The sequence below is a fragment of the Podarcis tiliguerta genome (assembly GCF_965153285.1).
Source record: "Podarcis tiliguerta genome assembly, chromosome: Z".
Lineage (NCBI taxonomy): Eukaryota > Metazoa > Chordata > Lepidosauria > Squamata > Lacertidae > Podarcis > Podarcis tiliguerta.
Window position 1 is genome coordinate 1,381,928 of NC_139553.1, and position 15,805 is coordinate 1,397,732.

At 45.2% G+C, this 15,805-nt stretch overlaps 1 protein-coding gene across 9 annotated transcripts in view; it reads left to right on the top strand.

Annotated features, from left to right (window-relative positions):
• The window catches only part of DENND1A (DENN domain containing 1A), a 264,250-nt gene that overhangs the window by 132,950 nt on the left and 115,495 nt on the right, over positions 1-15,805 (top strand). For 4 of the 9 annotated variants that reach the window (XM_083422935.1, XM_083422939.1, XM_083422937.1 and 1 more), the window contains exons 6-8: positions 12,104-12,173; positions 13,379-13,459; positions 15,614-15,667. In XM_083422935.1, coding sequence (XP_083279061.1) covers positions 12,104-12,173; positions 13,379-13,459; positions 15,614-15,667 — 205 coding nt within the window. Of the gene's footprint in view, positions 1-12,103; positions 12,174-13,378; positions 13,460-15,597; positions 15,668-15,805 lie in introns of those variants that run through there. The other 5 variants (XM_083422934.1, XM_083422938.1, XM_083422936.1 and 2 more) reach the window with 2 other exon arrangements.

Here is a 15,805-nt window from a genome sequence, read left to right on the forward strand (position 1 = left end):
AAGAGCCTATAAGGATTAGAGGGAGGCGTTAACAATGGGTTAAGTTGTGAGAGGTGTGTGCAACTCATTTGTGGTAGGCAGGAGGATTGGGAAGGAAAAGGGAGCATGCTTTCTGGAAGTGGCTGGCCAAGTAATTTCTAGCAAGTGCCAAGAAATATAATGGAGGTTATCTTTTCTGTCTCCCCTTCCCTCAAGTTCATATTTGTAAATGAGGATGTGGGAAGAGCTAAAGGTGCCATCTGAAACAGCATTTATGGCCATTCTTCGCTGCCTCTAGAGTTGTACGGTTAGGTTTGTTTTGTTGTTGTTTAGTCGTTTCGTTGTGTCCAACTCTTCATGACCCCATGGACCAGAGCAAGCCATGCACTCCTGTCTTCCACTGCCTATCTATCTATCTATCTATCTATCTGCCTACTCTCTTCTAAATCTATTGGTTTTGTTGGGTTTTAGGAGTTCACAAAAAGGTTTGAATGTTTGCACACTTAAATGCTGCTTGGTACCGTTGTTTTCTCTTTCCTGTGACCACTTGGGTAGTCCAACGCAATCGGAGAGACTATGTGGCGACCAGGAGGATACCACCACCTTATCCAGCTACTCATATTGGATCAAATGATTTGTCCATCAAACCCAGTGATTGTCTGCTCTGACTGCAAGTGGTTTTCCAGGGGCATAGCTTAAGCTAATGATGCCACTGAGACAATATGAGAGAAACAGAGCAAAAGATGGCAGTGAAAACAAACCAGCAAATTTTAAAAAAATGACAGATGAAGCAGGATAATTATTTGGTGGGTGGGTAAATAGGTGGAGAGGCATTTGACAACATGTCCACCAAACTGGGGACTTGTTTTGTCTCCCCTGTATTTCAGTATCCCTCGAGGGAAATGCCACATAATTTTATACTAGTCTGAAAAAGTGCAAAATTCACGGACAATAAATTGCATCAAAATACTAGCTTTGCCTCTTTTCATCTTTCTACCTGCCCCCCCCCCCGCATGATGCACATCATTTTCTGTCCTGTGCATGGCGTCTGGTACATTGAGCGGTGTGGGCGGGGGCAAAATTTACCCATGGTGGTTTGTAATTCATACTGAGGAGTTTGTTAATGAATAAAAATGCAGCTTTACTCCTAGATTGCAGTGATTATTGTCAATTATTTTTATTGATTTTTCAAATCATTACAAATCAAACCAAATTGAATTAATTTAATACAATTTCCAAGATCATTGTCTCGGTGATTCTCCCAAGCCGCTATCCTGCTTTTGATTTAAACGAGCAGGTTTGGTTTTCTAAATCTCGCAAAACGGATTCTCCGAGATTGGGCACAGGCTGACTGGGTGCTGAGTCCTGGGCCTGTGATTTCCCAGGTGATCAGGATGGTTTATCTTTTCCACCCCCAGCCCCCTTTGAGGCAACCGCTGCCTCCCACCCAGCAGATACTTCGCACCGAGCTCTTCGTTGCACCTGACCTTGGGAGCGCTTGGTACTGGGAGATAGCCTCTGTGATTAAGAAGATCCCATGCCTACCTCTCTGCCATTCTAATGAGCTCTTTAAAAAGAAAAAAATCAAAGGGATGTTAATGGTGGAATCTTCACATTTCAAAGGGAAGGATATTTATTATACAAACCTCGACTCATTAGGAATGTCTCGATGTGAGAAGAAACAGCTGCTTCGGCTTTGGGGTGTGTGTGGGGGAGCAATGTTCTCTCTCTTTTTGTTTCCCACCTCCCTCCTTCAAAGATTGGCAGAAATCAGCTAATATTTAAATGTTGTTCTCATTGAACTGTATAACGGTGCTTCGGTGTTTTTTCCTCATCCTCTGTTGTGATGTGTTCATTAAAAAACCAGCACACTGAAATAGTTATGTTCCTTCTAAGGATGTGCTGTCATGCGCCACTCGTCCTGTGATACATGTTGTTTGCCTACATGAAATATGAAAACCTCTCCTTCTGAATCAGGCCAATGTCCCACCCAATCCAATATTGGCTACTCTGACTTGCAGCAGCTGTCCAAGGCTTCCCCCAGCAGGTCTTCTGCTACTGAGCTTTACGTATTATGGGGCTGCAGCATAACAGCCACCCATTTTCCAACAATTGCTAAGAGGCGGTGTATTGTCAAGCCCTGGAGAAGGCAGAGACGCAAGAAGCCGGAGCCTGGAGTGTAGACCAGGCAAATAAAGCCAGGGTGAATGCTTACCCGTTACAGGGGGTGGTATTCCATACACCTCTGTTTCCCCTTTGTATCCTGAGGGTTCAGAATGGTAGCTACGCCTCCTCTAGCCGCTCCTCCAGGTGCCCCTGTTGTGCTCCCTTGGAATGCTGTGCAGCCTGTGTGTCCTGGCGTTCTTGTCTACTCCGTCTCCATGAGCAGACTTTTAGATGCCTGAGAAATGCATAAACACAACAAACTTCATGCATAATGTATGGCAAGATGTGTGTTTGTGGTGTTAGGGTGACCCCAAGTCCTTTAAAGCAATGGGGCTCCTTCAGCAGGAAGCCCTGCCAAACAGTGTCAGAAGCAAATGCCTTCAAGTTTCCCTCTCCACTTCGATGCAGAAAGAAATTTGAATGTGAGCCGATTTCTCCCTTATCTTTGATGAGAAGGAAGGGCGAAAAGAGATATATTTTTCTCTCCCCCCTCCTCGAAACCCAAAGCAGCTGTCTCATTTCTCATTGAAGCTTCTCTCTCTTCCCCATGAACTCTAACTCAGATTAAACTCTGGGTATAATGGTCTGTTGCTGGATCAGACCAGAGGCCCATGCAGCCCAGCGCTGCGTCTCCAGCAGTGGTCCATCAGATACGTCAGGGAGCTGGTGGCTGTCTTCCCTTACTGCTTGTCCCCAGCACCTGATGATATGCAAAGAGTCACCTTGGGATTTGGTTTAGGTCTTGTGCCTGGTGACATTGAGTGTGTGGTGGATAGCAAGTGACCACAGAAGTCAAAGGGGTAAAATCCTCCAAAAGATGACTTGTGCAAGCCGGGGTAATTCCAGGATGTAAATGCAAGTGGGCAGCTTGCCCTCTGACCATGTGCCGTGCCAGCCCCACACTCGATATTTTAGCCAGGGAAAATGTGTCTGGTAGTCCTGGACTTAACCACTTGGTGTATAGTCCATTGAACCGGGGGGGGGGGTCCCCTGGAGTTTTCTGACCCAGTGGCCTCCCGTCTCTGTGCGCTCTGAGCTCAGCAACTGATCTGTGGGGCTTGCAATGTTCCTTGTTTGCTTTGCAAGCACTTAAAGCTTTTTAATTTGTGGCTGGTGGGAGCCATTGCACTTTATTCCAATAAAAGTTAAGCTCAGACATTTGTAACAGATAAAGTGTTAGCTCCAGTATGTTTTCCTAATGACAGATTTTTTAGATTCTTATTACTTTGGCTATCTTTTTTTAATTATTATTATTAGTTTGTACTAAATCTTGGTGGATTAAGTCTGGTCCAATTAGTTAACGAAGAACAATGGATCACATACCTTCCGCTAGCAAAGCATATGGAATTATTTGCCGTTCTGAGCTTGAAAGAGTCATTCATGGAGGAACAGCTTAAAATGCTGCTGACACATTTATGATCCACGTGTTTTGGTTTGGTTTTTGCTTTCAGTTCACTCTTTGAAACGGAGTTCCCATCCCCCCAGAGCTTCCCTGATAAAGTCCGCAAGGATAATTATAAAGGACATTTCTATTAACCCCCCAGGGCCATTGTATGTGGCTGGAATAATTCTAAAGGTAATTGTTAAGTTTACACCCTTTGCAGTAGCGAAATACACATTTCCCAACACTTAAAAAAATTGCTGGCTGGTTACTTACACCAGATGCTTCTTGCCTCGGCCAGCTTTGCTGCTCTGAGGCGCTGAATGGGTCTCCTCCGACTGCATTTCCCCCTGCACTGATCTGCACCCATGAGCGTCTGCTCCTTCCTTTCTCCCTTGCATATCTTTGTAAAATACAGGGTTTGTCATGAGAACTGCCTGCGTCTCTAGATACAGCAATACTATGGGTTTTTTGTTTCTTTTAGCCCTCTTTAGGTGGGCTTCTGTTAAGATGGTGCTGCCTTTTCTGCTTGTGGTGTGGTACCCAGGGTGCTTCATTATTCCCAGCCAGGCTACTGGGCTGAGCAGCTCAGTGTTGTCCACACGGATCGGCAGCGGCCCTTTGGGGTTTCAGGCAGAGCTTGGGCTTCCCACATGCAAAGCAGGGGCTTTTCCACAGAGCGAAGGCCCTTCCCCAAGCTGATTAACCAATTCGTTGATCTGTGAACAAGATGATCTGTGAACATGATTTTGTTTAGTGCAAAGCAGCGGTTTGTGTGGGATGCTGTGGGTGCCGGAACTTATTTTTCCTATTCTCCTCTAACCTGTAACATCTCCTCTTCACCTCAGTGAGCTAAGAGGTTTTCAGATCAGGGGGAAAGGTTTCACTGTGCTTGCTTCTCACGGTTGTGGTTTAGCCATCCTGATGTGCAGCTCTGCTGCCAGGGGGCTGCCTCCTTCTCACTCTTCCAAGTTGGCTAGAGATGAAACACGGTTTTGCTTCTGCGCTCTAAACTACTCCAAGGGCTTCTTTACCTGGACCCCTTTTCAGACGCTCCCTCCTGGTTGGTAGGCAGGGGGGAAATGTGGGGCCTTGATGAAGTGGGGATCCTTCCTCCCCATGTGGTAAGCATGGCCAGCGCAGAGGGAAGCTGGGGGGGGTGGGGAGCAGGAAGCTCCCTTGGCGGCAGGACAGCATTTTCATCTGGGGAGCAGCAGCAGGCAAGCCGACTGCGGGTGGCTTAGTTTCAGCTTCACCATATGAACGGCCATGCAATCTGGCCCACAATGCTTTGTTTTTCTGCGCAGCCTACTTAGAAGAAGGTGGAACAACAGTGAGCCCTCTGGCAGCTGAGACTGGAAAAATTATCATGGTGGTGGAATTTTTATTGGTGAAACTGTACTTCACCAGATGCGCTGTCTGCTTCATGCATCTGACAGAGCCTCCTTCTGCCCACGGGAGCTCGTGCCCCCAGTCGTTTGCTGGCTCATAAGGTGCCATAGGACTCTTAGTCTGTTGAAGGACGAAAAACAAAGCAAGCACACACCAGTGCAGCCTAACAAACATGGCTACTCTCCTGGAAGTTGTAAAACTTGGTAGCGATACCTGCCTTATTGAATGAAGGAGTCAGACTCATGCGATGGAGAGAAGGCAGGTCATAAAAAATTCAGGGGCTTTTGGTGCCCACTCTTTTTAAAGACAAACAAGCAGACTTCCTTCAGACAGGCCTGGCTCCAGCCACGTGCCTGGCTTGCTTGCTTGCTTGCTTGAGAGGGGAGCCCAAAAATGAGCTTACTGATGGACTGGTAGAAGTAGGCTGTGATTGTGTTGGTTTCTTGCGATTTCTGGACAATACTGTTGTATCTTAGCCAAAAAGAACTAACTGCACTGTGGAAGAAGCAAGAACACCTCTCGGTAGGTAGGTTTCTTGGCCTCTAGTAGCGCTCTGATTTATGACCACTGGAGTCTTTGAACTTCAACTGTCTGGAACAATCTCTAGTGTATCACTTACTTTAGCATTTCTTGAACAGGATTGTTCTTCCAGCCCCCATTTTGTGACAGAGCTCTGGGCAATTTCAGCATAGAGTGCTTCCCTTCCTTTGTTTAACCTCTGACCTTCGAAAACAAGAGTTAATCAAAAGTTCTGAGGTAGCTAAGAGGAAGAGGAAGTGTTTGGTTACAAATTAAATATGAGCAAGCCATGCGCCATAAATCCCTGATCGTGCTACTAGTGGGTTTTTTTTTGGGGGGGGGGGTTGTATTGCAGTTCCATGCGGTGCAGGGTGTTGTGGTTATAAATCCAGCCTCTGTGCTCTGAAAGGGGGAAATGCAAAGTAAGTCTGACAAGCTGCCTTTCCCAAGATAAATTTTCTCTCCCCCCCCCCGCTGGTCCCCTGGTCAGCTGGACTTTAAAGTCTGTTAGGCAGTGTGTGAATGGGAGCAAGGAAAGGAAACCTGGCAGCCGGCGGTTGTGGTTTGACGTGGTCAATTCCGTCAGGGTCACCAAGCCAAAACAGAGGCAGACCTCATGGCTTGGGGATCCACCAGCGAGGGACCCTGGTGTCCAGCTTGTGGCGAGGGGCATTATTCATGTTGAACTGAGGCATGCAACAAGCATTTTATCACTTCCTCACTGCGTAGCGGTTCTTGAATGTTCCGCATGGAATTCCTCAGTAAGATCAGCTGCTCATCAATCCTGAAAGCATTTTAGCCTGAAGATTAAAAACAAAAACAAATAGCAAAAAAACCATAACCAAATTCCTCATTCAATTACAGATTGCCAGATGTTTTTGTGTGTTTTTAAAATAAATGTATTAACAGTAGTTGTTGGCTTCCATTGCAGCAGGGGGCAAGTGGGTGCCCCCTATGCGGCTTACTTGCCCTGGCAGGCAAGGCTAGTTTGGCACACCTGATAATGCAGCTGAACTACGTTTGCACTGTGTGTAGACATTGCTGAAAGTGGAGAGAAAGTCTCTGCCTTCCCTAGTCAAGTATTCCAAGTGGTCAGGCTGGGGACGTTCCCTCTGCATTCTCTCTGTGTCATCTGTCAAGTCCATTGATCTCTGTGCCCTAAACCCAGGGCTGTTCAACCCTTTGCACTGAAATGGTTATATCCAACTCTTAAGCTCTCCAAACTTTGCATCCAGAAGAGCTAGATTCTGTGACCTGCACAAACCTATGCAAACCGAGCAGCTTTCCACATGCATGTATGTGTGTACGTACACACACACACACACACACACACACACACTTGCTTGGCATGTCTTGCTTTACATTTTTACTTTTCTGCACAATTTTCTGCCATTTGCCTTTCCTCATAAACAGCTGTCTATCTCCTAGTATCACTTGGAATCTTCTTCTGTGCTTTCTGGCTTCTGAAAGTTCGGCAGGCATTGCCCATATTCTTTCAGACATATATCTGCAGCCACAGGGGCTTGAAACCTTTTTTAAAAGAGTGCGATCCAAGTTATGTGAAAGTTGGGATTCTGCAGTCGCTAACACTGTCTACACTTTTGCTCTGCTTCTGTGAGGCAAATTGAGCTTTGCTTGGGTGGGCGAGAAATGCTTTTAAATTGTTTCTGGAAGTTAGTCTGGTCAAGAGAATCAAGCATAGGCTTGGGTTCAAATGTTTCTAGATGAAATCCTCGCGGATTAAACGAAACTAAATCACAGGATAAAATTGAATGGTTTATGAGTGGCAGAGTGGGATACATTAGTGTTTTTTCTCTTACAGAAATATTTCTGAAACAGCCTGTCGCTTGTGCACACGATGGCATGGGATTGGTTTTCCTCGCCACATTAATTGAGGGGAATCTATATTGTGCTATCACAATTTGAGTCAATTTGGAAGTTGGTTTTTTACCCTGAATTCTGACTGGGCACGAAGAAGCTGGCAGAAAGACCCCCCCCCCCCCGAGCGAGGCTTCCTGGTGCATTGAAATTGGCCCTTGTCTCCAGATAACTGCTCAAGGCAGAACGTCTGCTGCGTTCTCTCCCCCGATGAAAGGGCAAGACAGGCCCCTGGGAACTCTCTGGCGCTTGCAAGAGCCTATTTAGAGGAAAGGGAGCCTGTGGTACACAGTTGCTTAGCAAACCGAGCCCAGCTCCCCAAAGACGTACTCTGGTACGTTTGATACCTGTACCTTAGAGAAAACCATAGGCTGCGCATCTAAACCTTTTATCAAATATTCTGGCTTGCGTCCTTCTGTGCTTGCCAGTATTTCTGTTGGCTGTTTTGTTAATAAACTGCCTGTTTGAAATTGCAACGTCCCCGTTTTTCTGAAAGTGGAATGTCCCTCGTCTTTGCAAGATCCTGCTCTATTCCCCAGGTAGCCTGGGTGCCTGAAAGGGCTGCGCTGCCCTGATGCAACTTTTCAGACTATAAAACACCACGGATTCCCTGGGAAACCCAGCCAGATGGGCGGGGTATAAATATTATTATTAATATTAGCTGCAACCAGAAACCATTTTTTAAAATACTTTCTTTTAAATTTTTACAATATAACAACAATTTCCCATTCAAAATAGCACCATATTCATTTGTTTGACTTCCCCCCTCCCCCCGGTTTCCAAAAAAATCATTTCTTTTTCCTTGTATATAATTACTTTTTTCCATTTATTTTCCAAATATTTTTAAACCTAGTTATAAAATTACTTCATCAATGTTACATCAGTCCTGCTAATGTTTTAACATGCTTACAGTGTTCCTTAAAATAGTCTATATATTTTCCCCATTCTTGATTGAATTTCTTCTTGTCTTGATGCCTGATCTTCACGGTAAGTTTAGCCATTTTGGCATAGTCTTATCATTTTCGTTATCCATTCTTCTTTCATTGGGACCTTTCCTTCTTTCCATTTCTGGGCAAATAATATTCTAGTGGTTGTAGTGGCATACATAAACAATCTCCTTAGCTTCCTTGGTAATTCATCACCTATTATTCCAAGAAAAAAGGCTTATGGTTTTTTGATAAACATTATCTTATTATATATATATATATATATATATATATATAATCATTATATATCATTTCCCAGTAGCCCTTTGCTTTTTTGCACATTCAGTGGATCCCCCTGCTTAGAGCTGCCAGTATTAAGTCCTGCTGGATTTGAGTTTGTTGGTTCCTCTGGTCACCTCTCTCTCTTTCATCATGGATGGTAGAAGAAGAAGAAGAAGAGTTTGGATTTGATATCCCGCCTTTCACTCCCTTTAAGGAGTCTCAAAGCGGCTAACACCCTCCTTTCCCTTCCTCCCCCACAACAAACACTCTGTGAGGTGAGTGGGGCTGAGAGACTTCAAAGAAGTGTGACTGGCCCAAGGTCACCCAGCAGCTGCAGGTGGAGGAGCGGAGACGCGAACCCGGTTCCCCAGATTAGGAGACTACCGCTCTTAACCACTACACCACACTGGTAGCACATATTATGGCTGTATGCCCTGTACTGTTTTAGTAGTACGTTTGCTACAGGTTTGTCATGGCCTTTGGCTAAAACAGTAAACGTACGAACTGAACTGAACAAAGGTATACATGGAATCTCCTTGAGGTTGGGGAGCAGGAATCATTAGCAGATCTCCACACTGTTGGTGATTCTGATGAGTCAGTGGATCTTGGCATCCCTTATCCAGGACTGGAGGTCACCACACTGCCTGGCTCTCAAGACATCCCCCCTTCCCTGCTTTCCATAGCGCCACAGGAGCAGAGGAGATGGTGCCTCTGGCAGGAGGAGCAGAGTTGCTACTGAAGGGCCTGACTAGCTGAAGGGGAGACTGTTCCAAAGGGCATAGAAACACTTGTCCCGATTGTGGACCTGATTGGGACCCAGGGAGGGGCGGAGCCTCCTCCTCCTCCTGTATAAAATCCCAAGGTCTAAGCTGCTCCATTGCTAAAGCAACATCTCCCTTAGAGCTCCAAGCTCCCTGGACCAGGGGAAGGGGCAGCATCTCAAAGTACTGAGTTCTGTCACCACTGGTTTATGCACACTGTTTCTTCACTTCTGTGCTTATAAGTGCCCATAATAAAAACTACATGCATGCATACATACGTACATACATACATAATTTCATTTGTATGACGCCATTCCACAATTGAAACCAGGCTCAACTTACAAAATGGAAAAAAAAACCCATAACTACAGCATCCTGAAGCTGAGGCTTCAAGACTTTGGCCACCTCATGAGAAGAGAAGACTCCCTGGAAAAGACCCTGATGTTGGGAAAGATGGAGGGCACAAGGAGAAGGGGACGACAGAGGACGAGGTGGTGGGACAGTGTTCTTGAAGCTACCAGCATGAGTTTGACCAAACTGCGGGAGGCAGTGGAAGACAGGAGGGCCTGGTGTGCTCTGGTCCATGGGGTCACGAAGAGTCAGACGCGACTAAATGACTAAACAACAACAGCATAGCAGAAATAGATATAAATAAAACATTAAAAGTACACAACTAGGCTGAACAATTTCCACACAAAGCACAACAAAATCTAAAACTGACAAGAAGCCAACAGCAACAACTCCTCAAACCCCACAAAAAGACCCCAACCAAAGAGTCTGTTCAGCAGCCTCAGCTTTTCTGGCTGGAGTCAGCCAGGTCCCTCCCTCCCAGGCCAGTTCCTTTCATTCTCGGCTGGGAATTCTCCCTCTTAACTCCTCCTTTTTCATTGTATTGTTTGTGCTGCAAGACACACAACACTGTCCTCAGGCTGCTAAAGATTATACAGTCAAACCTTGGTTGTTGAACGTAATCCGTTCCGGAAGCCCGTTCGGCATCCGAAATGTTTGACAGCCAAGGCGTGGCTTCCGATTGGCTGCAGGAGCTTCCTGCATTCCTGCAGAAGCCGGGTTGGACAACCGGCTTCCAAGAAACATTCGGAAACCGGATCACTTCCGGGTTTTTGGCGCTAGGGAGCCGAAACATTCCAAAACGGAAGTGTTTGGGACCTGAGGTTTGACTGTACTTGCCTTAGTTTCAAAGAGTTGCCAGCACCTGGGCAGCTCAGTTCTGGTGGTGGAGGACAGTGGACTTCACACAAGTGCTGATGCTGAAAGTAGTTCTCAGCCCTGAATCTTCGTTCTGCTTGAAGGCTTTGCCTTGAATAGCGTAACGGCTCATTAAATTTGGCCATCCCATTTTAGAGAAGAGGTGTGTTCTCTCTCGCTCTCTCTCTCTCTCTGTGTGTGTGTGTGTGTGTGTGTGAGGCAACAAGTAAGGAAAACAGAAATCTTTCTTTAAAAACCCAAGATTTGACTTGTAAAATTCAGCCCTGTAATCTTAATTGTTTGAAGGATTTTGCTGTTCATTATTAAAGCATTTATTAAATTTATATTCCCACTCTTCCATCTGGAGGAATTGTTTGTTGTTGCAATATTGTGTGTATAGTATGATTTGATCGGTTGTATGTTTCTTTAAATCCACCCTCCCCCACCCCCCAAAAAAGATTGAAAGGCGGTGTATAATTTTCAGTGAATAAGTGCAGACTTCGAAGCAACATCTATGGACAAGGACCCAAGCCTGTCTCTAGCACAATTCAGTTAAGTCTTCCCTGGGGCTGCTCAAAAAGATGAGAAGCAAAGCAGCTCTCGCACCAAGCACTCCAGTGTGCCTCCCTCTCTTTCCTGCTTGGGTGTGTTTACCAGATTTCTTCTTAATCTGTGAGCGAGGCTGCTGCTCCATGGAGGCCCTCTGTCTTTCTCGTGCTCTTGTGGTGGCTCTTAACTCCATTGAGGTTTATGAGACTAAGAAATAGGAAGTGGAACTTTATCACCCCCTCTTAATCCCCCTGGAATGTTTACATTCTGATGCCAAACTCAGAATTTCTGTTCCAAAGTAGTAATTGTCTCTCAAGCTGCCAGTGAGCAACAGCTCCTGGAGTTGCTCAGAATGTATCAACAGATGTGATAATTCTGTCGTAGAATGTGAAAAGTTTAAGTTCTTTATCAGTGCAGGGTTGATAAGGTACTTAAGTTTTACGGTAGCCTTTGCAAGCTGCTGGCAGATGTTAGCATTAGTGGGCTATTCCCGTTATCTGTCACGTCTTCTGCATCTCACTTCATTTATTACTGTGGCCTGACGGTCAGAGCACTGACTCCTCTGCCAAGGCAGCTGGGCTGCGGAGGAGCTGTGGTCCTCATCACTTGCGGTGCGGTTCAGTTCCCCGTTTCCCCTGGCAGCGAGAGGCAAAGGCATTCTTGTAGTTTCATCGTCCACCATTATGGTTTTAGCAGAATTCTTGGAAGAGTTTTTAAAATAATCCAGCTGACCTCAAAACCACAAAACTCCATTAAAGTGATCTTGCAGCATACAGCAGTGGCAGCCCTTGTTCTAGTGGGGTTGGCGTTTCCCTGGAAGATGCATTACTGGTGGGAAGAACTGGGTTTATTCATCTCCCCCTGCCACAGTGGATCTTACACCAGCAAACCTTCAAGGGAACAGAGAGAGCAGTGCCAGAGCCCTGGCAAAGGAGCCTCTGTGTTGCACAAGCACTATAGCAGTTTTATATTTGTTGAGGTCACTCTCCAAAGTGAAACAAGTTTTTCTTAAAATGTTTTGAAAAACTTAATCCTGTGCTTTTCTTTTTCTCCTTTCTTTTTAGTTATCTTCCGTGGTTTGAAGTCTTCTATAAACTGCTCAACATCTTGGCAGACTATACAGCGAAGGGCCAGGTAACTGTGGAGAATTGTGTGACTGGCTGGGTGAGAGAACCTTTAAAACATTGTTTGAGGCCAAACCTGAGGCTCTGTTCAAATGTGATGTTTTATATCTTGGGCTCACTCACACAGGAAATGGCCATATCTTGAAAACTATAGGTAGTAACAAAATCACACTTCCTGCTTCCCCAGCAAAGAAGACTAAAATTTTGCCCAGTTCATCAACCTCTCTTTATGCTTTTCCAACTTATATACAAACATGGGGATTACTCATAGGAGCTTCATATCTGAATTGTCCTGAAAAGGCTCTTGTAGGTTTCTCAGAATTTTGCACAACCTATTTGTAGTAGGCAGCATATGTGGCTTTTGGAATTACATACCTTATTTTGCATTGAAATTGATCCCCACCCCAAATCTGCAGTGTAAATCCATTCTCCAAACAGACCACTTGCATTTGGAAGCCCTTAGTGGCCCCAGCCCCAGGCTCCACTGTGTGCCTGTATCTCAGCTTCTAATACTGCAAAGTACACTAAAAATTTTTTAGTGAAATAACTGCCATTGTAATAAGTGGGTGGGACCGTAAATTGCAAAAATTCCAGCCAGGGGGTTGAGACACATTTCAGCAACCTTTCTCACAGCCTCTGCTAGAGGAAGTAGGTTTTATTATTTCCCCAAATGCAAAATAAACTTTCCTCCTACATGAAAGAAACATTGCACCAAAGAAAAATTACAGTTGAAGGGCATGCAGTTGAGGTGGAAGCTGGATTTACCACCTGACATTGCAGATTTCAAAAGTTAGGATGCCAAGCCTGTTTGCTGTGATTCTGTTTCTCAGCTTGTGTATATATGAGAGAGACAAACAGGCTGACTGTCATCTGGTGTGCAGGCTGAGACCTTCCCTGCCCATGGACTGTCTCACCAGGCAATTGGCCTTCTTGGTGGCAGTGGCACTCTCCCTGTGGAACACTCTCCCATCAGATGCCCAGGAAATAAAGTATTATACCACTTTTCGAAAACATCTGAAGGCAGCCCTATATCAGGAGGTTTTTAGCATTTGATGTTTTACTGGGTTTAATGTTTGGATTTGTTGGAAGCCACCCATAATAGCTGGGGCAGCCCAGTCAGATGGGTGGCAGATCAATCAATCAATCAATCAATCAATCAGTGTTAACAAAAACGCTTGTTTTAGAAATCACCCCCTACATTTATTTTTGTTCTAGGACAGCCAGTGGTATGAACTTCTAGAAATGCTTTATAAACTACCCATCCCTGAGCCTGGCTCATCTGTTCATCTCAGTGTGGTAAGTATCACAGCTAATACATTTCCATGGAGTCATTCCTGCTCTGGAACCCCCTGCTGGTGGGCATTAGACAGGTGCCTTTACCATACTGCTTCAGGTGCTGATTTTTTTCTTTTCAGCAGGACTGCCCAGACACATGATTTAGTTACATTTGTTTTACACTTTTATTGATTTTATCTTGGTTTTGAATGCTGGTTCTTTGTACTTATTTTTAATTGGATTGTGGATTTTAGGCATGTTTTATATCTCATTGGACTTGTACACTTCTTGGATAATTGAGCAAGCAGTTCATATATATACACCCAGCTAAAACACCTACACTCCCAAACAGTGAAACTCATGACAAAGAAACAACAACCAAAACCCACTCAGGAAAACAGCCCCCAGAACAAATAGAGCAAAAAACCCTTCAATTTCAAAATAAAACTGGGGCAGGGGGCCTTGGTGGGTGATCTCAGTCTCTGGGCAGCGCAGTGCACATGTTAAGGACTCCAGGTCTGGTAATAGCTCGATAACTAATAATAATAAATGGCCCACCCATCTTCAAGGAGCAGTAATGGTAACAGCATACCAAGCTACAAGATGACATTGTTATCAGGCCTCCATTAAATTGTATAACACCGAATCACTTCGAAGTCCATCTTAACGAGGACAATTTAGGTGAGTTGTTACGTGTCTTTACTGGAGCTTTGAGTGGACTGTGTCTGTCCTCTCTGCACCGATTATTAGCTTGGGAAGTTAATAATCTCTGCCACTTGGCAAAGAACTAACCTTACTCTCTTCTCCCCCACCGCCCACCCCAGTTTCCACCCTAAGCACTGCTTTGCTCAGTCCGCAAGCACTAGCCACGTGGGCTGTTGAGGTGCCCAGATGGTGTGTGGGGCATCTCAGTCACATCCCTGCTCAGGGCATCTCTCTGATGCAGAGGACAGGCCACCTTGCAGGTGTGTTTTGGTCGTTGCTCCTGACCTCCCTTTGCCCTGGACATTTCATGAGCAGTGGAGCAGGGAAAGACTGTCAGAGCAGAGCTCAGAGGCTCTGCCTGCCTGTTTCCAGCCTGTTACGAATCCATGCTTATTTTGCACCACGCTCTGCACCACCCAGTTCCATTCCCAGTGCTCTCTCGCTGTCTCTCTTTTCCTGGCCTCCTCCCCCCTTCCAGCCAAATTAATATAGTGACAGGTTTGGAGAGTGAAGGCTCCGTTTGTACCTGTTTCTTCATCTCTCACGAGCAAAGCCTCTTCAGCTTCAGAGTATTCAGCCCATATGCTGTTTGCAAGGTGCTGAAATGTCAGATAAACAACAGATATAGGACAAACTCTGAGAATCCTCATAAAAGCACAGTACAGAATTAAAATAACATCAGTATCGTTGCAAATCACAAGAAGCTTGATGTGAGGCTTCTATTTAGCAGTAGCTACTCCACGCTACAAGGAATTGCAGTTCCATGTCCAGAATATATAAATCTCCATCTGTTTGTTCCTTATGCAAAAAAACCAAAAACAAAAAAAGCACGCAGAGCGGTGGAAGCCCTGGAGCCCCCGCCAAGGAAATCAGCCCTGCACCCCCAGCTTTCGCTGTTCCACCAGATGCTGCTAGTGCTGCTTAAAGTTTGTCCATAGCCACCTTAAGAACCACAAAATGTTATTGCATGTTGCTTAGCTTTGCAGTTTACACCTGAATAGAACAGCTGGTTCTTCATATACCCAGCATTTCCCCTCCCTTCTGCCTGAGCTTGCTTTGCCACACAAAACGGAAGCTGTTCTGTGCGAGAGATGAAACCTCCTCAGATTCTCTTCGCCAGCTTTGCAGCAGTGGCTGCAAATGTGCCTGTGGCACAAATGCTGGAAAGAAGTTTTGAAATAAATTAAGCATCATGCCCCATTTGTGCGGCAAAGATATTGACTGGCAGCAAATTGGTTTCTTGGGCAGCTGCTGGCAGTTGCACCACAGGGGCTTTGGGATGTTTCTGTTTTGTATGACTAGGTTTACCTTTTTGTTTTTTAATATTGTATAAATGATGTAAGTTCTAAACTGCATTTAAAGCAGAATAAGAGGCAGGGCATAAATGTTTTAAACAAATGCAAAATATATGGTGCAAACAAACAGACAAATAAACCCTTTTTTACCCCCCCCCCTGCTCCCTACTTTTAGCACTCTTACTTTACTGTGCCTGACAACAGAGAACTTCCCAGCATACCTGAAAATGTGAGTAATGCTCTCTGGTGGTCACATAATTCAGATCCCACATGTTTGTGGTGGTGGTGGGGAGAGTCAGGTGAACCAAAGAGACAAGAAAGTGTCAACTTGGATATATTTTCTCTGCTGCTTGTAAATGGTGAACAC